The sequence below is a fragment of the Apodemus sylvaticus genome, chromosome 2 (genome assembly GCF_947179515.1).
Source record: "Apodemus sylvaticus chromosome 2, mApoSyl1.1, whole genome shotgun sequence".
Taxonomy (NCBI): Eukaryota; Metazoa; Chordata; class Mammalia; order Rodentia; family Muridae; genus Apodemus; species Apodemus sylvaticus.
Window position 1 is genome coordinate 128,422,782 of NC_067473.1, and position 26,324 is coordinate 128,449,105.

At 43.9% G+C, this 26,324-nt stretch overlaps 1 protein-coding gene across 9 annotated transcripts in view; it reads right to left on the reverse strand.

Moving 5' to 3' along the window:
* The window catches only part of Frmd4b (FERM domain containing 4B), a 321,370-nt gene that overhangs the window by 37,120 nt on the left and 257,926 nt on the right, over positions 1-26,324 (reverse strand). For all 9 annotated transcript variants that reach the window (XM_052174401.1, XM_052174394.1, XM_052174393.1 and 6 more), the window contains 3 exons: positions 4,079-4,162; positions 2,758-2,823; positions 132-189 (listed from right to left, as the gene is read on the reverse strand). In XM_052174401.1, the coding sequence (XP_052030361.1) occupies positions 132-189; positions 2,758-2,823; positions 4,079-4,162 (208 nt within the window). The remainder of the gene's footprint in view (positions 1-131; positions 190-2,757; positions 2,824-4,078; positions 4,163-26,324) is intronic.

Below are 26,324 nucleotides of genomic sequence, written 5' to 3' on the forward strand. Positions count from 1 at the left end.
ATATTTTGAAAGACAATTTAAAACAGTGCAAATTCTAGACACAGTTCACACACACACATTTAGATGCTGTTCAGTGACTTGCACTGCTTGGTGGGCATTATGGGAAACTCTCGAATATGAGAAGTGCTTACCTTCACTGCATAGTAATGGACTCCATAGGTTGGCAGAGCTTCTACTATTTTCATATACCTAAAGAAATGGACACATTGTAAGCTCATCAAAACAGTAAAAGGGTCCTTTGGGAAAAACCATTTTCAGGAAATACAAATTGCTTGTGCTTCCCTCCTTCAACCACAACTAAGTTCCTAGACTCAAGGAAGCAGAGTAGTGAACCATTGTAGAGAGTAATGTGGTTTGTACCTTATGCAATGGTCAGGGGCTTTCTAACAAAACACATACAGTGAACATTTCTACAGCTTACAATAGATTGCATTAACATTGCAAACTTTAAGTTTATTTATGCTCTCTCTCTCTCTCTCTCTCTCTCTCTCTCTCTCTCTCTCTCTCTCTCTCAGACAGGGTTTCTTTGTATAGCCATGGCTTTCCTGAACATTCTTGCTCTGTAGACTAGGCTAACCTAGGACTCAGAGTGCTGTGATAAAAGGTATGTGCCTATTATGCATGTTACATGTATGGTACTTTGTATGCATGTACATCTGCACACCAGAAGAGGTCATCAGAATCTATAGGACAATTATGAAAGGCTGTGAGCTTCTATGTGAGTTCTGGGAATTGAACTCAGGACATCTGGAAGAGTAGCCAGCTCTCTCCTAACTGTTGAGCAATCTCTCCAGTCCCTCATTTCAAATATTTTTTAAGGCAAACACTTAATATGTAAACAGTAAGGATCAACTTTTGAGCTAGGTATGGTGGCACATGTCACCACTTCTATTTTTGTTCAAGAAGTCACTGTGAACCTTTAAAGAGAGGGCTGACCTGGGTAAGAATTCTCCATCACCTAGGCAATGAAATCCCTATTTAGCTTGAGAGGACTTTCCCCCCTCAAGATAAAATAATGTTTTCATTTATTATTTGAAACTTTAATACAATATATTTTGATCATATTCATTTCGATTAGAAAGGAGTTTTTGATGGCATCTTGGAGACTAATTTGGACAGCGTATTCACTAACTTGGTAGGGTAGGTACTTGCCCTACATGTGCATGAACATAAGGGGCATAAGGGGCCGGGTGAACATGCCAACGTTGAGCAGTGATACAAGTGCACCAGATCGGAGCAGGGATTTGAACCCCACAGACAAGCATTAGCCAAGTTAAACAGTGGCTGTAACCATGCGGCAAGGACCAGGAGAGGCCAACAGGCTTCTTTCCAGTAAGGACTATGCCTAATGTGTATACCAGCCTGACAGAAATCCTTCAGGGAAACTATCTTTCTAGCCTTGCTCCATCCCCGGCACTCTCCTCCACCCCCACCTCCTTACCCCCAGCCTGGGAAACAGGTACAATGAATGAAATGTCAAGGGTTCAACCTTAGGACTGCTGCTTCTACCCTCTGCCTTGAGCATCACAGTGTGTCATGAAAACCAGACTGGTGAAGGTGAAGAAGGCTGTGTCCTCACTAGGGGACAGGCGACCCGGGTCCTTGTCTCACTTCTCAAGCAACCTATGCTGCTCCCAGGAGTCACTCTCCAGGTACTGGGACAGTCACAAACAACAGCAAGTTGGTTTTCATAACTTTCAATAACTTAGAAGTTATTGTATCAAGGGAAGAGTTTTTAATAAATCAATGGTGCCTCTATACAGTCAAAGGATATGGCAGACCATGAGTGCAGTGGCACTTAGAGTCCTGGGACGCAGGTAGGTAGAGGTTGGGATTCAAAGCCATTCTTAGCTACTTAGTGAGTTCAGGGTCAGCCTGTGCACATCAGACTATCTATCTATCTATCTATCTATCTATCTATCTATCTATCTATCTATCTTTTATATATCTGTGTTGGATAATTTTATGTCAATTTCACATAAGCAAAAGTCATCTGAGAGAAGGGGGAACCTCAATTAAGAAAATGCTTCCATAAGATCAGGCTGTAAGCAATCCTGTGGGCATTTTCTTAATGATTGGATGGGGAGGGTCCAGCCCCTGGTGGGTGGTGCTAATCCTGGGCCGGTAATCCTGGATTCTATCAGAAAGCAGGCTGTGCAGGCATGGAGAACAAGCTACTGAACAGCATCCCTCCATGGTTTCTGCATCAACTCCTGCCTTCAGGTTCCTGCCCTGCTTGAGTTCCTGTCCTGACTTCCTTTGGTGATACACACTGATGTGGAAGTGTAAACCTTTCCTCCCCAAGTTCCTTTGGTCATTGTGTTTTTTACAGAAGTAGAAACCCTAATTAAGATTATCTATCTATCTATCTATCTATCTATCTATCTATCTATCTACCTACCTACCTATCTTACCTACCTACCTACCTACCTCTAAATAATGACTACGATCTGTTCTTGATAGTAAGAGGAAACGGAACTCCAACAGCAAGTGTATTGTGAATTCCATCCAAAGTAGAATCACAAACTGAATTTCCATCTTCTCTATGAAAATATTGGAAGGTTTGGCAGCATCATTCCTGAACTCAGAACTAAGTCACCTTCCCTGTGCCCAGAATCATCCTCATCATTTCCTAGGTGGCCTTCTTTGTTACCTGTCCTGCACTGGAGAGCGTCTGAACTGGTAACACCCACATATGGCATCACAAAGATGTTTTCTTTAAAACTACATTTAGACAAGAAGAAAAACGATACTTACTGGACCACAGCTTGACCCCGAGTGAGACCTTTAATTTTCAAATAATGCTCAATCACTCTGTCCTCGCTGCAAAACAGGGAAATAAGCATGGTGACAGGTGTCTTTTTGATATCCAGATTCCATTTCTGTGTTCTCAGGCAGCCACTGGAAACCTGAGAGGAACTTTCTTACTTGGGAGGCAAAGTGGCATCTTCTGCTATTTCTGTAGGAGCCCACTCCTTAACTCAGCATGTGACTACTTCCACTATAACCTATAACTATATGATTTGTATTCATATTTTAAAAGGTTGTTTACTAGGAAAGGAAACAAGATGAAGTTCTCAAACAGAAAACTAATGTTCTAGATCTATCATACTAGATACAAAGTACAAATATTAAATACTAGTTGGAGGTCATTGTTGAGGCAATTTTGAGCCGAAGACCTATTCTCCTGTTGTTGATTCAAAAACAGATGTGGCTCAGTTGGTAGAAAGCTTTCCTGGCACACACAAAGCCCTGGGTTTCATCCCTGGTGCCACACAAGCCAGGCATAGTGGCCCGTGCCTGTAATCCCAACACTTGGGAGACAGAGGCAGAGAAGCTAGAAAATTCAAGGTCACCCTGAGTTATGAAAAGGGTACCAGGCAACCTGGGATGAGACTTTTTTGATTTTTTTCATAAAGAAAACACAAGTATTTGAGTCTGAATACCATCTGAAATATTCTTATTACCACGTTGGACACTGCTGTAGAGAAAAGCCTCTAATCTTATCCTGGAAGAGGAGAGACTTGGAAATTTCATCCTTTCTTAGCTCCTACTTTACCCTACACTTCAGCTAGCTCTTCAGTCACACCCTGGGTGTAGCTGTGAGACCACAGGCATCACTCTGAGATCAATCATCTCCCACCCCACCTCACCCTCAGACTCCCACCCCACCCTACCCCATCCCCAGACTCCCACCCCACCCCACCCCATCCCCAGACTCCCACCCCACCCCACTTTTTTTTTTTAAAAAAGAAACTTTCATTTAACAGTGATTTATTTGTTCAGAGGTTTCCAGAGTCCAAACTCAGTGTAGGCTCTGTATCTAATTTCACTGTATATTTGGAAAGTGTATTCCAGTTTTCATATTTAAAGTTATCAAAATGGGATGTTTTAGCATCTTTATTTCATAATTTGTGTGTGTGTGCAAAAGAAGGCCATTTTTACAGTTTGGAGACTAAAACCATGGAGAGTATGTTTACAAGGGGTACAAGTAATTTAAGAGAAAAAAAGTGACTCTATTTCATCTGCTAGTACTCAGAGCTCCGTGGGGCCTCAGCACAGGGCTGTCTTGGCTTACCAGTAAGCAAGCGATGGATGTTCCTGAAGGGTTTTGGTTGGAAAGACTGGCAGTGTCTTTAAGTCTTTCCTGGCATTCTCATCGCTGGAAAGAAACACAGTGTATTAATCATACTGTCACCTGAAGAGACATTCAATCAGGCTTTCCGATGAAGAATGCTGAGTGGTTATTGTAGGACCTTGGTCCCAGTAACTCACTGGAGACATCCCTCCAATGAGACAACCACATCATATACTTTGAAGTCTCTAATACTTTCTGTGAGCATCGATTTCGTTATCGATGAATGGGACTGAAGACATTATTCACATTTTAGTTTTACACACATCTTCATATTCTACTATACGTGTTTCCATGTTCTGGAAGCATCACCCTAATCACCTCCAGGAGCTCCTAACATTCAGCGTGTTGGAACACCAGTCTCCACAGGACCACTCACAGACTGTCTACAAGTGCTTCAATATAGACATCCCACGATAAAACAGTTTACAGAGACACTGCTTTCGCTCCTGTCTCTATCATCCTCTGACATATAATAGACCCACACAACCGGCTTTGGAAAGTTAGTCTCTGCAGAAATCTCTGGAATATAAGAGGAAGGGAGAACATGTTTCTGATAAACCCAAGGGAACCCTCACATCACCACTGTGAACTAAAATGTACTTGTATACTGTTTGGATATTTTATAATTATAAAACTAGTTTTTATAAAAATCTTATAAGCTGGGCAGAGATGGTGCATGCCTTTAATCCCAGCACTTGGGAGGCGGAGGCAGGCAGATTTCTGAGTTTGAGGCCAGCCTGGTCTATAGAGTGAGTTCCAGGACAGCCAGGGCTACACAAAGGAAACCCTGTCTTGAAAAACAAAACAAAAGAAAACAAAAAAAAAGAAACAACAAAAACCTTATAAATTTGTATAATATATAAAGTTATAAAAATGCTATATAAAATGGACAGATTCTAGTGGTCACAAGAAAGATGTGCCCTTTGTGGGGAACATGTAACATGAGCTAGTGAGAGTTGGTCATGTGCTATATGAGAGAAACGTTTCTCCAGCTGCCCAAGTATTCCAGGGAGGACGAAACATGATTCTAGAAGGTCCATTAGCTCCTAGGAAACGTACATGAAAAGGTGGATCATAATCCCAAGAAACATGGTGTTGTGCACACAGAGTCAAGCTAACTCTCCCCCTGCCCAATGGCCACATTTTCCTCTCTATTAGCTAACCTGTGTTGAAAGGTTAAGTACTAGGCACTAAGCATTTAGGGACCTTATTGTTCTCGCGCAGGCTGGGTGTCAGTCTTCTCATGCAGAAGGCATCATTATTCTCCATGTTTTTCTGACAAAGCTGTGAGGTTCAGAGATGCTGGCTCTGTTGTTAACTGCTCATGGATATTATGTAGAGGAGGAACGCATTTGAAGTCAGTCTGTTTGGCTCCTAAGGCCAGGTCCTTAACTACTGTGCCCTGACCCTGACTCCCAGCTGTCCTCCTAAGGTACCATCTTAGATGACCCTAGAATGCTGAGCATTCCCAACTCTGCAAAGGCACAACCCCTTACACTGTGTGATGGATAACTTGGCTTGTCAATTTGAGGGGGTTTAGAAACACCAGGGAAACATACATCTTGGGGGTTGTATTAGTCTGGGTTCTCTAAAGTCACAGAATGTATGGGCGGTCTTTATATATTTAGGGAATTTGTCGATGACTTATAGTCTATAGTCCAACTCCCCAACAATGGTCAGCAGCAGCTGTGGTTGGAAGTCCAAGGATCTAGCAGGTGCTCAGTCCCACAAGGCAAGCAGGCAAGGAAGAGTAAGTCATCCTTCTTTCAATGTCCTTATATAGACCTCCAGCAGAGGGTGTGGCCCAGATTAAAGGCTGTAGGTCTCCAGCAGAGGGTGTGGCCCAGATTAAAGGCATGTGCCTCCAAGCCTTTAATCCCAGATGATCTTGAACTCAGAGATTTCCTTGTCTTAATCTTTTAGAATTCATAGCCACTATGCTTCAAGATCTGCATGCCAAGATCCAGGTCAGAAACTTATATCTCCGAGTCTCCAGATTCGGATCATAGGTGAGCGAAATTCTAGACTGTAGTTCATTCCAAATATAGTCAAATTGACAACCAGGAATAGCCACTACAATCCACCCCTTGTCAACTTGACACAAATATCTCATGTCCACACGAAATAATAACAAGGTCGTGAATTTGCCTAACATGATATAACTATTCCTCGTACAATCGCAAACACATTTGCAAATTTACAATGGGGCAATGTCCCTTGGGAACATTCTTTTAGTGTCTCAATACCAATTGATGTTAAAAGAATTGGAAGAAAGACAAGTGTATCCTTAACAAAATAAGATAGAAGCATTCATGTTACTTATAATCCTCGTTTCTGCAACTGGTTACATGGTCTTAGCTGGTATTATAACTACCTTCCTCTGCTACCCATTCTGTATTTCCTTCACCTTCGGCAAGCACATCAGCAGGTCTTGGCTCTTTTCCTGGAGGATTGACCCATACCTTCATTTCTTTGTCATCCTGCTTGGATTAGGCTGTTGCAGTTTCCCATTGACTTTAATCACAGGACATGGTAGTACTAAGAGATGCCCTAGGGGATCTCCTGCACTCCAGACATAATCCTGCTTACCTCCATTGTGGAGAGGCAATCCAATTTCTTCATGGTAATCTGGATCTATCACCCCTCCTAACACTGTTATTCCTTTCTTAGCCTATTGGTTTAAGGGCATTAGAAGCCCAAAATAGCCAGGGGGAAGTCTGAGCTTCCAGTTTAATGGAGTGTTTGTTGTGGCTCCTGGTAGGAGAACTCCCCCACCCCGTCCTGGAACCAAAACTTCTAGGCCAGCAGAACCTAAAGTTGTGGGGACAGGAAGCAAAAATTTTCCTAGAGCGTCACTAGGAGTGACAGTGAGTGGAACTATTCCCTTTTCTACCCCTTGATTCCTGAACCCATGGATCCTGGCTATGGGAGAAATTGTACCATATATTGAATGCTGATTCAAAGCATATACCGCCTTCTGACCCAGTCCTCCATGCTGTTGCTACTTAATTGGTGCTGTAACTCTGTCTTCAAAAGGCCATTCCATCTTTCTATCAGACCAGCTGCTTCAGGATGATGGGGAACATGGTAAGACCAGTGAATTCCATGATCATGGGCCCACCGTCGCACTTCTCTGGCTGTGAAATGAGTTCCTTGGTCAGAAACAATAGTGTGTAGAATACCATGACAATAGATAAGGCATTCTGTGAGACCATGGATTGTGGTTTTGGTAGAACCATTATGTGCAGGAAAGGCAAATCCATAACCAGAATAAGTATTTACTCCAGTAAGAACAAAACGTCCTTTCCACGGGGGAAGTGGTCCAAAATAGTCAACCTGCCATCAGATTGCTCCTCAAGAATGGTGCCATATCTGGGGCTCAGTGTTGGTTTCTGCTGTTGGCAGATCTGGCATTCAGCAGCAGCTGTAGCCAGGTCAGGCTTGGTGAGTGGAAGTCCGTGTTGCTAAGCCCAAGCATAACCTCCATCTCGGCCACCATGGCCACTTTGTTCATGTGCCCGCTGGTCAATAACTGGGATGGCTGGGGAAAGAGGTTGACTATCCACAGAACGGGTCATCTTATCGACTTGATTATTGAACTCCTCCTCAGCTGAAGTCACCTTTTGGTGAGCATTTGCATAGGACACAAATATCTTCACATCCTTTGCCCATTTGGAGAGATCTATCCACATACTCTTCCCCACATGTCTTTCTCACCAATTTTCCAATTGTGATCTTTCCACATCCCTGAGCATCCAGCCAATCCATTGGCTACAGCCCATGAGTTAGTGAACAATCGTACATCTGGCCATTTCTTCTTCCAAACAAACTGTAATACCATGTGTACTGCCTGAAGTTCTGCCCATTGTGAAGATTTTCCTTCACCTGTGTCTTTCAGGGTTGTCCCAGAAAGGGGTTGTAATGCTGCAGCTTTCCACTTCTGGGTGGTACCTACGTAACGTGCAGAGCCATCAGTAAACCAGGTCCTAGTCTTCTCTTCTTCAGTCAGCCGGTCATAGGGAATACCCCCATGAGGCTATGGGTGCATGCTTGGCAGCAGATGGCATTGTAATAGGCATCTGAGCAACTTCTTCCTGTAACTTGCTTGTGCCTTCAGGACCTGCTCTGGTCTGATTACGAATATACCACTTCCATTTGATAATAGACTGCTGTTGTGCATGCCCTACTTTATGACTTGGAGGTTCTGATAACACCCAGCTCCTGATGCGCAGTTCAGGTCACATAGTAACTTGGTGTCCTATTGTCAAACGTTCAGTTTCCACTAAGGCCCAATAGAAGACCAAGAGCTGTTTTTCAAAGGGAGAGTAGTTGTCTGCGGATGACGGTAGAGCTTTGCTCCAAAATCCCAAAGGTCTCTTCTGTGATTCACCTACAGGGGCCTGCTAGAAGCTCCAAACAGCATCTCTATCTACCATTGACACCTCAAGTATCATTGGGTCTGCTGGATCATATGGTCCAAGTGGTAGTGCAGCCTGCATAGCAGCCTGGACCTGTTGAAGAGACTTCTCAACACAAAGCTAGCAGCTTTTTGAGTCACTTGGTAAATAGGCCTGAGTAACACACCTAAGTGAGGAATGTGCTTTCTCCAGAATCCAAAGAGACCCACTAAACATTGTGCTTCTTTCTTGATGGTGGGAGGGGCCAGGTGCAATAACTTATCTTTCACCTTAGAAGGAATATCTCTGCATGCCCCACACCACTGTACTCCTAAGAATTTCACTGAAGTAGATGGTCCTTGAATCTTGGTCAGATTTATTTCCCATCCTCTTATACACATATGTGTTACCAATGAATCCAAAGTGGTTGCTATTTCCTGCTCACTTGGTCCAATCAGCATAATATCATCAATATAGTGCACCAATGTTATATTTTGTGTAAGAGACAAAAGATCAAGGTCCCTTCTAACTAAGTTATGACACAGGGCAGGAGAGTTAATACATCCTTGAGGCAAAACTGTAAAGGTATACTGCTAGCCTTGCCAACTGAAAGCAAATTGCTTCTGGTGGTCCTTATGGACAGGTACTGAGAAGAAGGCACTTGCCAGGTCAATAGCTGTATACCAGGTTCCAGGAGATGTGTTAACTTGTTCAAGTAACGAAACTACATCTGGTACAGCAGCTGCGATTGGAGTTACTATCTGATTTAATTTTTGATAGTCAACTGTCATCTTTCATGATCCATCTGTCTTCTGTACTGGCCAGATGGGAGAGTTAAAAGGAGATGTGGTGGGAACCACCACCCCTGCATCTTTCAAGTCCTTGATTGTGGCAGTAGTTTCTGCAATTCCTCCAGGAATATGATATTGTTTTTGATTCACTATTTTCTTTGGCAGAGGCAACTCTAAAGACTTCCATTTTGCCTTTCCAACCATAATAGCCCTCACTCCACAGGTCAGAGAACCAATGTGAGAATTCTGCCAATTTCTGAGTATATCTATCCCAATTATACATTCTGGAACTGGGGAAATGACCACAGGATGTGTTTGGGGACCCATTGGACCCACTGTGAGTCAGACATCAGTCAAAACTCCATTAATCACCTGTCCTCCATAAGCCCCTACTCTAACTGGAGGGCTACAATGTTTCTTGGGATCTCCTGGGATCAGTGTCTGTTCAGAACCAGTATCCAACAGACCCCGGAAAGTCTGATTATTTCCTTTCCCCCAATGTACAGTTACCCTTGTAAAAGGCCGTAGGTCCCTCTGGGGAAGAATTGGAGAAAGACTAACAGCAAAACTTTTAGGTGTCTTATCAAGATCCTTCCTCAGGGGAACCTGGCCACCCCTTCATTCAAGGGGTTCTGGATCTGTAAACTGGCTTAAGTCTGGAAATTGATTCACTGGCAGAGATTGCCTTTTGCCATGATCCAATGCAGCCTTTCTATCATTTGTTTGAGGATTTTTCTGCTTATACAGATCAAACAGATATGCAGTAGGTTTCCTATGTATTTCATCCCTGGAAACACCATGATTGATTAGCCAGTACCAAAGGTCCAAACAAGTCATACCATTATAAATTCCACCTCTCTGCCCATTATGGGGTACGTCATTATAAACATTGTTTTGTCTACTCTGTCCATGATAATAACTACAATCAACTTGTCTCTGGCGATTCACTGCTGCAACCTGGCCCTTGATAACTTGAGGCCCAATTAAACCCGTTGAATTTAATTCATCCAGTTGAGCAGCAGCATCTCCAACCCTAAGGTCTGGCATAAGGAAAAGGGCAAGAACAAAACTCTTTAAATGTGCTGGTGCCCCTCTCACCAGTTTGCGTCTTACAGGACTGGTGAAGGGCATATTTTCTGGACCTTCCTATTGTGGAGGATTAGGTTTTATACAACATATCCACTCTAGCATTGCAATTTTCCTAAGCCTTAAAATCCCTTCATCAACACTAAGCCAAGGGATATCAGGCATCTCCAACTCCTTTTCAGTAGGCCATCTTTTGATAAATACTTCAGCCAACCAATCAAACAAACTTTTGACACCTTTTTTAACTGTGCGAGCTTCCATATTAAACCTAGAATCTCCACTCAGAGGGCCCATGCCAATAAACTCAGCCTGCTCTAGTTTTATGTTCCTTCCACCATTATCCCATACGCTTAAAATCCATTCCCAAGGATATTCCCTAGACTTCTGCTTGAATGAATTAGCAAACTCATTAAGCTCCTTATTAGTATAGTGTATTTCCTCATGGACTACACTTTCTACCTCCCCTCTAGGGGCCTGCTTTGCCTTGAGTCTGGTTATAGGTCTAGAAGAAACTATTGGTGGGCCCTGAGAAACATCAGTATTGTCAGCAAAAGTCACTACTGGTTTATCAGAATCCGAGAGATTAATTTCCTCAAGTGGAGAAGGCATTATTTCAAGGGGTGGGGCTGAGGGTACTACTTCTTCAGGTGGAGCAAATCCTTGAAAATCTGAAGATTCAAAATTCTCAATTTCAACAGGGTCTTCCCACACACCCCATCCCAAGTTATAGGATCCTATTCTTTGCCAATTAATGCCCTTACTTTAACTGCTGACACCCTCTGAGGTTGAGACTTAAATTTTCGCTGTAATTCAACCAGCCTTATAATGAGGGCTTCAGTTTGATTTTCTGCTACTTGAACTCTATGACAACTAGAGAGAAGATTCTCTTCAAGGGCACACTTAGCAACTTTTAGATTGTTTATTTGCCTCTGGAGCTGTTTGATTTTAACCACATAACTCCTTCCTTTCCTCCATCGTTCCCCCCTCCCCAGATGCTAAGAGCAACCAGCCAGCAAAATCATTTTCTGATTTTTCCCCCAACTTGTAGAAAGTATTGTATACCAACAAGCCACCCAATTCATCAAGATAATTAAAGGCATTAGCTTCTTTAAGCTTGAGATATAGTTTCATCCACGGGTCTTTAATATTCTCCGAGCTCCCAGGAGGAAGAGAATCTGGAGAGGTTTCAGTAGTTGAAGATGCTGGTGGATCAACTAACCAACTCCAAAATTTTAAAACACTCATCTTTATATTTCTGCTCCTCTAGAACCACTCTTGGTACCAACTTCTGTATTAGTCTGGGTTCTCTAGAGTCACAGAACATATGGGCAGTCTCTATATATTTAGGGAATTTGTTGATGACTTACAGTCTATAGTCCAACTCCCCAACAATGGTCAGCAGCAGTTGTGGATGGAAGTCCAAGGATCTAGCAGTTGCTCAGTCCCACGGCAAGCAGGCAAGGAAGAGTGAGTAAATCTTCCTTATTCCAATGTCCTTATATAGATCTCCAGCAGAGGGTGTATCCTAGATTAAAGGCTATAGGTCTCCAGCAGAGGGTGTGGCCCAGATTAAAGGCATGTGCCTCCATGCCTTTAATCCCAGATGATCTTGAACTTGAAGATCTCCTTGTCTTAATCTTTTGGCTTCATAGTCACTATGCTTCAAGATCTCCATGCCAAGATCCAAGTCAGAAACTTATATCTTTGAGCCTCCAGATTAGGATCATAGGTGAGCCTTCCAATTCTAGATTGTAGTTCATTCCAGATATAGTCGTGTTGACAACCAGGAATAGCCACTACAGGGGTGCATATCAGGCCATTTCCTGAAAGGTTTAAATGAGGAGTGAAAGCTCACTCTGAATATGGGTGGTGACATCTCATGGGCTGAGGCCATGGACTGATAAAGAGGGAGAAGCCAGCTGACCACCATCATTCACCTCTCTTTGCTCACTGACTATGGATACACTGTAAACTAGCTGCTGCACGCTCCTGGTGTCATGACTTCACTGCTATGCCTTTCCCACCATGATGGTCTGCACCCTCAAACTGTGAGCCAAAATAAACTGATCCTTCCTTAAGTTACTTCTTGCCTGGTATTTGGTCACAGCAATGACGTAAGCAACTAATACACATCTTTCCGCCAGGTGCAAAGGAAAACACTGGCAAGTTTTAGAACTTAACCACTTAGGTATTTCTTTTACATTAACTTCCCCTATTGCTGACTTTTCTGAGGCTTATTCTCTTACATAAAACACCATGACCTAGGCAATGTATAGATGGAGAGCTTTACTTTGAGCTCACGGCTTCAGAGACATGCGAGTCCATCACTGCGATGGCAGAGAAGCATGGTAGAAAGCTCCAGATGTGGCAGCTGAGGCAGAAGCAGAGTGCTCACATCTGGAGCTGAATGTAGGAAGCAAGGAGTGAACTGAAAGATGGCAAGGGTCTTTTGAAACCTCAGTGCTCTCCCGCAGTGACATACTTCCTCTAATAAGAGCTCATCTTCTAAGCCTCTTCAAACAGCCACCAACTGGAAACCCAGTATTCCAATGCCTGAACTACAGGGTACACACATCTCATTTACCACCACACTCCCTGGGATACTGAAGCACACAAACCTGCTTGTAGAGGACCATTCATTGGGTCCAGGGTGAATTTCCTTTCACACCACTCATCTAGACCTCATCAACCAAGGGGACATCATATGATGGCAGGGATCCAAACGAGGAAGAGGAAAGACAACAACAAACTAGGGACCAAAGTGTGGTCTCCATCTGTGTGGCCCACGTCTACCATTCGGTATTGGATATTGCTCACTCCTATTACCTAGTCGAAAAGCTTCTCCTTGGGCCTGCAGAGATGGATCAGTTGTTTAGAACACTGCCTGCTCTTCCAGAGAACCTGGGTTAAGTTCTCAGCACCCACACGGCAGCTCACAATTGTCTATCACTCCATTTCCAGGGGATCAGACACCGTCACACAGGCATATGAAACACAAGTGCACATGAAATTAATAATAATTATATGGAAGGCTGGAGAGATGGCTCAGTGGTTAAGAGCACTGACTGCTCTTCCAGAGGTCCTGAGTTCAATTCTCAGCAACCACATGGTGGCTCACAACCATCTGTAATGGGATCTGACACCTTATTCTGGTGCATCTGAAGATAGTAACAATGTACTCATATATATATAAAATAAATTAATTAAAAATAATTATATGGAAAAAAGAAAAAGAGAAAGGAAGGAAGGAAGGAAGAAAGAAACAAAGAAAGAAACAAAGAAAAAGAAAGAAAGGGAAAGAAAGAAAGAAAGAAAGAAAGAAAGAAAGAAAGAAAGAAAGAAAGAAGGAAAGAAAGAAAGACTTCTCCTTTGTTTTCTGGTTTTATCTATTCTAGAGATTTCTACAGAGATGAACTTTCCAAAGATGGTTGGGTAGAACAATTACATTTGGAGGATGATAGGGGAGCTACAGAAGAATGACAATAAAATCTATGTAGATCATTTTACTGCTGGATGTTTATGCTGAAGAACTTGAAGGGGGCTCCATGTACACTCAATGTGTTTTTCTAAGAGGAGCATTGGAACCTACTTAAAGGTGAAAGACTCAGCTCTCTTACTACAGGAAGTAAAGTCTCTTGGCTGCTGTTCTTACATAAGAACAACTCTCTGCTCACTTGGAATCTGAGCAGTAGCACTTAATCAAACTGACAATCTTGGGAAACTGGTTCGTGCTTCCAGAAAAATCAAAATATACAACAGTCCATTTTATTCATATTAAAGGTCAGCTGTCAACTCTTAGGACTACTATTTAATTTTCTTAATAATTTCATGCTTTGTTCTTCAACCCCACCCCCACCCCACTCACTTCTGTTGATTTTTGAGACCAGGTTCTTGCTATGTAGCCCAGGCTGGCCTCAAATTCATGATCCTCCAGTCTCGGACTCTCTAATATTGTAGTACTGTCTTAGTCGGGGGTTTCTATTCCTGCACAAACATCATGACCAAGAAGCAAGTTGGGGAGGAAAGGGTTTATTCAGCTTACACTTCCAAATTGCTGTTTATCACCAAAGGAGGTCAGGACTGGAACTCAAGCAGGTCAGGAAGCAGGAGCTGATGCAGAGGCCATGGAGGGATGTTTCTTACTGGCTTGCTTCCCCTGGCTTGCTCAGCCTGCTCTCTTATAGAACCCAACACTACCAGCCCAGGTATGGTACCACCCACAAGGGGACCTCCCCCCTTGATCACTAATTGAGAAAATGCCCCACAGTTGGATCTCATGGAGGCACTTCCCCAACTAAAACTCCTTTCTCTGTGATAACACCAGCCTGTGTCAAGTTGACACACAAAACCAGCCAGTACAAGTACCAAGCAGGAGCCAACACACCAGGCTAGGAGAGAGCTTTGCGCAGTTGCTCAACACCAAAACCCTACGAATACTGCTGTATTTCAGATGAAGGTGAACCACAAGGCATGGTTCAAGAACCCATGTTCCCAGGTCAGCACCTAAAATCGCTTTGTTTTACAGTTAATTTTGTGGCAATGAGACTTCAATAGACTGGAAGTTGTTACTTCTCATCAATTTACCCATTCACTTGCAATAAGTGTAACATGCATGCCTAATGTGAAGAACTTCCCTAGGATGTGTTTATTGACTTTTAAGTTATAAAAATGAATAGCGTTGGAGAGGTGGCTCGGTGGCTAAGAGCACTTGCTTTTGCAGTTCTATTTGCAGCACCCACATGAAGGCTCACAACCATTTGTAATTCTAGTTCCAGGGAATCTGGGACCCTTTTCTGAATTCTGAAGGCAGTAGGTACTGCATACATGTGATGCACACACACACACACACACACACACACTCATATACATAAAATAAATGTGAAATAACTTAAAAAAAGTTATAAAAATGCAGCCAAGACAAAGGAGAAAAGAGTAGGGGAGGGAGAAGGGAGGCATTGTATTCACCATTCTAGGCAATAATCTCAAAGATGAGAGTATGTACTAATGGATACTTGTAGCTCTGACCATTTAACAAAGCTCTGGTGCTGTGTCCCACCCAGAGGCAAGCATCTTAAACACTGAGCGCATCTGTGCTATCATGGCTGCCAACTCAAGCACATTCTGTGTCTGGCACCTAAACATAGAAATAGCTATGTGTTTCAAATGATAAGTACTGTCTGATGGAATTATCCTACATGAATTTTGGTCTCGGAGATGTCATTCTGCCAAGATCTCTCAAGAATAATTTCTATTCTAGACAGCCAGAACCTCTCCCAGTCATAAAATGTGATGTCTATGCTATCTTCCTCCGCTGAAAAATGTGGTGTTGTCTAGAAATGCTGGCTGAATACATCAATAAATTTCTAAAGGTTAGTCATGCGCATGTGTCATGCTAAACAATGAATATTCACTTGTTAAGAGTCGTCTTCTACTAATCAATCACTGGGCATGGGGGAGGAGCCACTAATACAGACACATTAATAGGAAGGCAGCACAGAGATTATTTCATGGGGTTTCAGTTTAAAGAGAAGGCAGCAGGAGTTGGAGAGATGGTTTATCCGTTAAGAATATACACTGCTCTTACAGAGGACCTGAGCTGGGTCTTAGCCTCCACCTTGGGTGATTCACAACCACCTGTAAGTCCAGCTGCAGGAGATCCAACACACTCTTCTGAACTCCACGAACACCAGCACCCACATGTGCACAGCCCACACAGACACACAGATAAGCACATACATAAAAATATAGTATTTTTTTTAAAGGAGAGGAGCCAACAGTGAGATGATCATATGCAGAGGCTTTGCACCCATGGACTCAACCAGCTGTGGATTGAAACTATGAAAACCTGAGTCTGTGGCAAACACAGGCTGACTTCTCCTGGTCATTACAGTATAAACAATACAGTCTCCATGACCTACATAACATTTTCATTGTGGTAAGCATAATTCATGGACAGGTGGTTCAAAGTAAACAGGAATGTGTGTGGGTTACAGGCAAACACTAGACTACTTTATACAAGGGACTGGAGCGTCTGCAGATTTTCGCAGAAAGGGAGGGGAGATCTTAGAACCAGTTCTTCATGGACACCAATACACGACTCTGCTTCAGTATGGAAGCAGAGATGGATGCATCATGGGGGTGGAGGGTGGGGGTGGGTAAGGCAGTGATTTTATTTGTATGGTGCTGTAAAGGAGCATATGTGAGCCTGTGTGTGTGTCAGGATGTGTAGAACTACACAAAGCTTGTCTGTGGACTTTTATCACAAATGTACCACACATCTGCAAGAGATTACTATTAGGAGATGTCACAGTTGGGAAGGAGATGAGCTGGAGAGGGAGTCTGCATTCACTGCTCAGTTTTCCTTTAAGTTTAAAGCTCTAAAAATATAGTCTACAAAAAACAAAAAAGAAAGAGACTTCCTTTAGGTTAGTGATTTTCTCTCTCTCTCTCTCTCTCTCTCTCTCTCTCTCTCTCTCTCTCTCTCTCTCTCTCTCTCTCTCTCTCTCTTTCTTTTCTTCTCCCTCTCTCTCTTTCCAAGACAGGGTTTCTCTATGTAATCAGCTCTGGCTCTTCTGGAACTGGCTCTGTAGACCAGGCTGGACTTGAACTCAGAGATCCACCTGCCTCTGAATACCAAGTGTTGGTATTAAATGTGTATGCACCACACCCAGCTATTTTTCAGTTTGGGGGGATTTTGCCCCTTGGAAGACAAATGCTCTGAAGCCTTCTTAATAGTCACAATTAAGGAAGGAACTGCTATTGGTGTGTTTTAGATAGAGGGCAGAATACTGTTCTACAGGGCACAGTACAGCTCCCCACTGCAAAGAACTGTCTCACTCCATTGTTTATAGAACCAAGGATGACTTAGAGCATTACAAAAAGTCTGAGGTTCCTGGGTACAAAGTGGTAGAGTACCTACCGCCTAGTGTGAGCATGACTTTGGGTCCACTAGAATACAACTCCTCTCCCAGCATTGTGGGTCTATGGCACTTGCCTTTAATCTGAGCACTTGGGACCTAATAGCAAGAGGATCCAGAGTTTGGTACAGAGTGAGTTCAAAGCCAGCCTGGGCTATAAAAGATTCTGCCTCAAAACAAAATGAAATGAAACAACAACAAAAGAAATTTTAAAAAATATAGCAAACAGAAGGAGCAGGAAGGAGAGGAGAAAGTAGAAGAGGAGGAAGAGGAGGAGGGAATGCCACCACAGATTTCAGGTATGGTGTTACATGCCTGTAATCCTACCATTAGGAAGGCTGAAACTGAGGAGGGTCCCAAGTTTGGGGCCAGCCTAAGTTACATAGCATTTCCAGGCCAGGCCAGCCTAGGCTATACAACTAGACCTGGTCTTCAAAAAATTCAAATAGTAGGTAAGAAAAGAATTCCAAGAATTCTATCCTATTACTTTTTTTGAAGCCTATCTTTTACACACAGTGTCCCAGTCAGTGATAGACCCTGCCTCTAAACAAGGTGGATAGTTCCTATGGAATGGTATTAAGGGTGACCTCTGGCCTCTATGTGCATGTTCACACATGTGCAAGCATATATGTACATACAAAACACTTTAACTTACACTCGACAGAATTACCTGAGACCACTAAAGTCATGATATTTATTAAATAATGTTTTTTTGGCAAGGCTGATCACGTGGCTGAGTGGAAACTACTGCTCATCCTTTGCTGACATATCTTTCCATAAAGTCAGACCTGGACATACACAAAGGGATGAGGATTTTAATCTTTAATCTTGCTGTCCCTGAGGTGTGGCCAGCCATCACTTGGCCCAGTTCAGGGCATCACTACACTGTGGTAAAGAATGAAGAAGTGCCTCCTCTCCCATAGGCAGAAGCTGAAATCCTCTCCCTTCCAAATTAATCTAGTTGGCCCGTGTTTAACTGCGTGCTCATGGCAAATGTGGCTGGGAAGTGTGCTTTTCATTATGTGGAGCCCCAAACTGAAGTTCTAATAGTGTGAAAGGGAGATTGGATGCTTGGGAAAGGCGATCAATCATCTTTACTCAATCTTAGAGAGCTAAGTTTTGATAGACAGGATTGCTGCATGACAATCGTGTGTAAAGACAAACAAGCAACTGATAAACAAAAAAGCCCAATTCTGCAGAGTTTTATGCAAAATATCAGAATTTAACTCGAGAACGGCCTTTCATATCATACATGACTGCAGACTACTGCTTATCTGCAGTCTCATTGGGAGTCTCACTGTGTGTGTGTGTGTGTGTGTCTGTGTGTATGTGTGTGCTTCTCAGCTTAACTTGGCTTCCAGTTTAAGATAATTATTAGTGTAAATTGTTAGGAGTTTAGGGTGAAGGAGACCTGTAAGTAATTTATACGAGCATGGAATCAGGTTCTTCTCAAGGGTCACACAGATTCCTGGCAGAGAACACAGACTTGTTTCTCTGTCTAAAAGGCCTCCTTTGGTCAGTTTCAAATCTGATGTGCTGTGTAGAACATACTCTCTGTCACCCCGTGGTTCTAGTTTCCTACAAAAACTTTACTTAACACCAGAATACATCCAGAGAGTCACGACTGATACCAAGAAACAACGAGCTTTGACATACAACAACAACAACAATAACAAACAACAGCCCATGAAAGAATCAAAGGGGGACGAGGCAGACAGCCTGGCTGATAAATGAGGTCAGCCTTTCAACAGACTGCAGCAAAGGAGGCCAACAGATAGGAAAAAAATGTTCAACAACTTTAGAATGCTGGGAAAAGCAGATTCATCTTCAGTGAGATCCTGATGGACATCAGACAATCAGACTTTTGAAACCGTGATTCTATTTAAATTATCCGTACATAAAAGTCGATGGGACCTCTGATCCAAGTTTTCTTGAAGGTCAATCATTAGTAAGGTCCTTTGGAAAGCTGCATACTTAGAAACATACAAACTTGGGTGAGGTTTATATCAGCATTGTTTACAGTACACACACAAACATACACAAAAGAAAATAAATAAATACACACATACAAATATCCAGTAATATGGGTAGAAGTGTAACTCAGTACAATGCTTGCCTAGCATGTATGAACCCTGGGTTTGATTGACAACACTGCATAAAATGGGGGTGACAGCACACAGCTGTGGTCCTAGCACGTCAGGGGTCTCGGCAAGGAGTGTCAGAAGTTCAACGTCACCCCCAGTTACAAAATGAGTCTTCAGAGACCCCAGAAGTATAAGATCCAGTCTCAAAAAACAAAACAAACAGCCCCCTCAATGTCTCCTAAAAGTAGACTCGGTGAAATTGCAGTTTATTCATGTAATGGAATAGCACACAGCAAAGAAAATAGACGATAGCTACATTTAACATGGATGAATCTGATTAACATGGAGCAAATAAACATCATGGTCTGGTAGTGTGGTATATTCCTGCAATCCCAACACTCCAAGGGTTGTCACAGGAGGATTCTAAGTTCAAGGCCAGTCTGGACTGCCTTGAATCTGGACTGTCTGAGACCTTGTCTTAAAAACAGACAAAACACAAAAACAAACCAACCATTCAAACAATTCCATATACAGAAGGTTAAAAGTAAGAAAAATGAAGCCAGACAGCATGTGAAGGCTTCTGAGAACAGACATGGCATTGTATCAGCACTGGATGGGGAAGGGGGAGGGGCAGGGGGAGGGAGAGGGGGTGAGGCACATGGCGGTGCCTGGGAGAGTCCTGGCTGACTGCGGTTCTGTGGATGTGCAGTCTTTGCTCTATACACGACCTGCACATTTTTACACCCTCTTCAGTAAAATAATTCACAACAGGTCCCATCAAACATGGGATGAGCTACCACTTATAATGGGAGCGCCCTGATGTTACAGCTAGGGGGCGGAGCCACAGCCGAGAAGGGAGTCCAGCAAGGAATATTATTCCAGAGGGTTGATTCTGATCGCGTTGAGAATTTAGGACTAAACAGGATTTCACGTCTGAGCGCACCACAGTGGCTGAGTGACTGTTTGTTCACTCTCCTGGGGACTGTCCCTGGACGCCTGGAACCAGTGAAGCTGTGGAGTTGGCTCACAGGGACAGCTCGGGCTGACTTCAGAGCAGAGGGCCCCGCCCCTCCCTATGGCTGTTCAGGCGGCACTGTTTATATGAACCTGGATCAACCTCTGAGTGCAGACAGAGGGCCAGAGAGCAGCTGGGAGGTGAGGAGACCTCCTGGGGATGTCTCTGCCTTTCACTAGCAATAAATCCACTCACCCTGGCTAGACATTCCTGACCCTGGTGGCGATGGGTATGTGATTACAAAGAAGTACTTGACCAGAACTGTCATGAGGGACTGCTTTCTCAAGCTCCCAGTCAGACAGAAAGCCCAGAGATCTACACTCTTTGCTTCTCAGAGACTACATCAACAGGCTTTTCTCTGTCATTGCAGGGGAGTCGAAAGCACGGACTTGCAGGTCAGCAAGATGGCTCAGCGGGCAAAGGGGCTTTACCGACAAGTCTGATGATCTGAGTTACATGTCCAGACCTATATGGTAAACAACTTCCAGAGGCTGCCCTCTGACCTCCACATGTGTACTGTGACATGTGTGTGCCTATGTACACACACACACACACACATTAAAATAAATAAAATTTGATTTAAAAGAATTTTTAAAGGACAGGATTACATTTTATCTGAGTGCCGAATCTGAGCCCTACCCATTGGGCATTCCAGCATTCTCCTTCTATATTCCTGAAGGAAGATGTTCTCACCCTCCACCAAAGTCGTCATTCAGGTAATGATTTCTCTGCACACCCCTGGCTCTTTTCCCTGGGCTTTATGTTGTATTTCATTGACCTCAGAAAGCCACGTTGGAATATGACATCCCCAATCTCTTTTTGAGGAAGCCATACGGTTGGCAAAACCAAAGCTACCGTCTGCATGTGCTGAAGCACGTGTGGGGGAAAGCCACCGCCAGCAACTGGGAGCACCTGCTTGTGGTACACTGCAAGCTTGCTCCCAGTAGCAAACAGCCACCTGCCATCGGCTGGACTTGGCACGGAAAGGAGTGTCTGCAATCAACAGCGCACTTGTTAGCACAAAACAATCACTGCTGTTTATGCTCATTGTGGGGGAAAGCCTGGGTTTCTAGGGCAGCTGAAGGAAAACAAAACAGGGCTGGGCACGCCGCTCATTCCTTAGAGCGCTTGCCTGACATGCACGACGTCCATCGTACAGTCTTTGGCCTTGTCCACGTCAGGCGTGGAGGACCACAGAAGTCGGAGGGGCAGAAGTTGGTCAGCCTGAGTGATGGAGTAGATGAAACCAGCACAGAACACATGAGACCCTCTTTCTCAAATTAAAAAAAAAAAAGATAAAATAGAAAAGGAACCAAAGCAAGGCCCAGGCCCCGAGCACATTTTACTTCGTCTATCAGTGCCTTAGCACTTAAGACCCAGAACCGAGGTGCATAAAAAGGTACAAGTCTAAATCCAAGGACCAAGTGGCAATGTTGGCAGAAGCCTCATGTTCCTTACAAACTTAACGTGAGGGGCTGGCGAGATGGCTCAGTGGTTTAGAAGGATTTCTGCTCTTCTAGAGGACTAGAGGTCAGTTTCCAGCACCCATGTTGGATGGCTCACAACCACCTGTAATCCCACCTCTAGAGGAATCTAGTGTCACGCTTCTGGATTCTGGGGACATATACCATCCCTCATATATGAACATGCATAAGGGCAAATATACATAACACATAAATAAAAACAAGAAATCCTTTTAAAAAGCTAACTTGGAAATGGATCTCTTTTAACATTAGCATCTAAGCATATATATGTGGATTAAAAAAAAACAACTATAGTTAATTTTTCTGGTTGAGCTTGCCATGGGGAGCCATACGTAGAAACCCAGAACTTGGGAGCCTGAGACAGGAGGCTTGTTCCCTGCAAGTGTACAAATACTTATCAGAAATGAACCGGAGGGTGGCAAGCAGGCCTCCAAGAGTGGAGCAAAGTCCTACAGCTGGAGATTTATTCAACCCTGTGTTCCATACAATCGGAGAATGGACCTGACTCCTAATACCTGTTAGTCCTTGGCATAGCCTGGCAGAGGATTTGCTGAGGGGCCCCTTCTCTGTATTAGCAAAAACCCTATACAAATCCTCCAGGTTCCCACCTCTCATGTAGAATGAACGGGAGATGCTTAATAATCCCTAACAATTAGAAAAGGGTACTTTCGTGTCTAGCAAATAGTTGTAACAGTAAACTACTATCTGAGCTGAACCCAGGGTTTAGAAATAGCACCTTATCTAAATTATGTGCCTATAGAAAGAACCTTGGTTCCTTGGTTACTGCTTAGAAACCCAATTTCCTTGCCGGCTATGCAGGTGTGGATACCGCCTGGGGTTAAACACTAAAGGGTATGCTTCCGTTTCCTATTGGGCAGGCAGAATACTGCCTCTCATATACAATCCTGTGTCTTGGGTGGAGCTGTGGCTCAGTGGCACTGTGCTTCCCTAGCAAGTCTGAGGCCTTGGCCTTGACTCCCAACCCAAGAAGGTAGGGAAATAAATAAATTCATATTTCTTTCGGTAATCTGTGGAATTTGGCCTTCAGTAGTAAACTTGGCTTATTATCCTCTTCCCTTGGACTTGACCCCATGCCCTTCCTTCTTTCTCCCCTTCTCTCTCTTTCTTAGATAAGGTCTTGTACATCCCAGGCTGGCGTTCATTTGCTAGGAAGACCTTGAACCACTGGTGTCCTCCTACACCTTACATGACAGGCATGGATCACCACAGCCAAGTGTCTGCAGTTTAGGAGTCGGGCCAGGGTTTCCCAGATGCTAGGCAAGCACTTTCTCAACTCAGCACATCCTGCTCAGCTATATCCATTTACTAGTTCCTAGAGAACACGGTAGTACAAGTGGCAGAACCACACCACACATAATCCCTTACATAAGATGAATTCAAAAAGTTTTCAGTTTGGCATGGTGTGAAAGTGTAATTTCACACTGTTCAGGATTGGTCTTTCCCTGGCTAGGGTTGACTGTATCTTTCTCACGATGCAGTGGCATAGTAAGTTATGAAGCCAGCGTAGTAAGCATACATTACTGAGCTGCTAGCCTATGGTCAGAAAGTCAGGGGTACTAAATATATTCAGGCTCCGGAGGACAGAGCTGTGGCTCAGTTGGTAGGAAGACTGTCTTGCATGCATGCATGGGGTCCTGGGTTCCACCCCAACACTGCATGAGCCAGGTGCGGTGGTAAACACCTGTAATCCCAACACTTTGGAGACAGGGACAGGCTGATTGGACGTTCAAAGCCATTAACGGCTACATAGGGAATCAGAGCCTGGCCGACCTACATAAAAACATGTCTCCCATTCAAACCCCACTACATGACAAAGGCAGCAGTCTGACCTATCAAGAGGGTGAGGAACTGGTGCAATGAGCACAACACAAAACAGGCTCTGTGGGCAGTGACAGGAAACAGCTCTCTGAAGCGAGAGCATTGACCAGGAGGACTGACCCAGCCTTCTGGATGCCCAGCACAGAAGAGCAGTTTCAGGAGGCTCTGGGTGACCTCCTGGTGCCACGTCAAGATGCTATCACTCAATCCCCTAAAGTAGTCTTCAAGGACAAAGATCCACAGTCACAGAGTGGCAAAGCTCAGGCCAAACCCCTGGTCTGTAGTCATGCCATAAACATTATCATCCCCATTTCACAGATGGGAAAACTGAAACATAAAAGGTGAAGTGACTCTTAAACTCACATTAAGGACAGTGCAGTTATAGTTCCAGGAACATACTTTAGCAGCTTGGCATCACCTTTCTCAGGTTCTTCAAGGAGGAGTCAGAAAAACAGGAAAGAACAGAAATGACAAGGGGAAGATCTTTTTAGCAAGAGGCTTCAGATTTCCTTATTCTCGTGGTGTGGATGAATTCCTTCAGAATGTGTGTTCCGTGGGTGGTGACTGCCTGCTTTTAAGTCTACATTAAACAGGATTAATGTAAACTGGATTAACTGCATGAAGGATTTGAACATAGATAACAAAACTTAATGTGTTATCCTTCTATCATTTGGTATTTCTCCAAGTAAATCAAACCTAACTACAGACTGCATGTCTTTTCATAGCCAAACACTCCAAATTCAGTCAGCTTTTGCTATTTTGGGTGGGGAGAATGCTGTGATCACAAAAAGAGAAAGAGGTTTAGAGAATATGTTCTACGGCAGTGTGGGGGGAGGAGGTGCCGCAACGGGCCCATGCTGAGGCATCCCTTCCCCCGAGGGACCAGACACACATCAACATAGTTGAGAATAGAGTTTATTCAGGGCATGGAATGGGAGTTAAGGGGGGTAATGAAGGCAAAGAAAGGCAGAGAGGGGAACAGAGTAGAGAAGCAGAAACTGGCCATGACCATGTGGAGAGAGGGGGGGAGGGGAAGAGAGTACAAGAGGGCAAGAGAGAGGCTGAGTGAGAGAGATGAGAGTGAGAGGAGGTAAGAGAGATAAGAGAGAGGAATGGCTGAGCAGTCCTGTTTATAGTGGGCCAGGCCTACCTGGCTGTTGCCAGGTAATTGTGGGGTGGAGCTTAGACAGAACCCTAACAGAGTGTCTCATGTAGCCCAGGTTAACCTAAAAACTTGCCATGTAGCTGAGGCTGGCCCTGAATTCTTGCTCCTCCTGTGGCCATCTCCAAAGTGCTAGGATTACATGTATGTATAATTATGCCCAGTCCCAAAGTCAGGTTTTTTGAAAACGGTTTTATACATGTGACAAAGCCAAACCACAGTTATTTTCAGTGTACCCTTAAAGCAGAGAGTGTAGACTCAGCCAAGAAGCCTGACTCTCAGGTACTCCTGATGGCCAACTTGTATATTGACACACACGACATAAAAGTACTTATGACAACATTCCCACCCACTGACCTATTTCTGATGCCATTATGGGATAGGATGAAGACTGTAGGAAGCAAGTTTATCCAAAGCCAATCCTGAACAAGGACAGACAGTGTTCTGTGTAGTCAAGGATGGCCTTGAGCTTAGCATCTTCTTGCCTCTGCTTCCCGGGTACTGGGATTACTGCCTTATGGCACCATACAGTTTCTGTGGTGCTGGGGACTGAACCCAGAGCTTCAGGAATGCTGGAATGATAGATTATAATGCTATCCTGTTTTTTTTGGGGGGGGGCAGAGTTTAGCTACATAGTTCTGGCTGTCCTGAAACTCACAACACTATGTAGAGAAGGATGGCTTTGAACTCACAGTGATCTGCCTGCCTCTGCTTCCCCAGTGCTGGGATGAAAGGCGTGTGACACAATATCCTGCACCATTTCTGATCAATTACTCTAACCAGTTTAGAATAGATTAGAGTCAATTCTGTTAGCAGCTAAAATAACACTCTGCCTTCATCTTCTGCCTGTATAGGCCAAAATTTTAAAGAGCACAGTTCCAATCAGTCAGGTAAGTGAGCAGAACTCACTGGTTCCAGCTCCTGACTTGACAGATGGAAGAGAGGCCCAGCCAGGTTTGAAGAAGTAGCAAGGCCCCGTGGTAACTAGCAACAGGTCCAATAGACCAGAGAGTTGGATCTTGGAGACATAGAGTTGAGCCACCAGGGAAGAAGAAGAGCATAGAGTTCCAAAGAGGAGAAGACGAGGCAGAGAAGGGCCAGGAATAGCCCAGTGGGACCCCAACAGGGACCTCCTAGTCTCCTAAGTTGATGGAGTCTTCCCATTCTTGGAGTTCTCTCACCCCAGTTAATCAGGTCTCAGTCATACATTAAACCAAATCAGGTGCTAGCTATTTGCAGAGGACAAAGCCCCAAAGAATTAAGTAGCCATTGTGTGCACCTCTGTGACACTAGGTTCCCCTTTCATCTCCACAAAAGAACTTCCCTCGTGGGGCTCCAGGTGTGAGCATTCACTCTAAGGCTGCCTCTGGGCTCCAGCTTCCTGGGATCTCTCAACTCTGCCTCCAGAGAA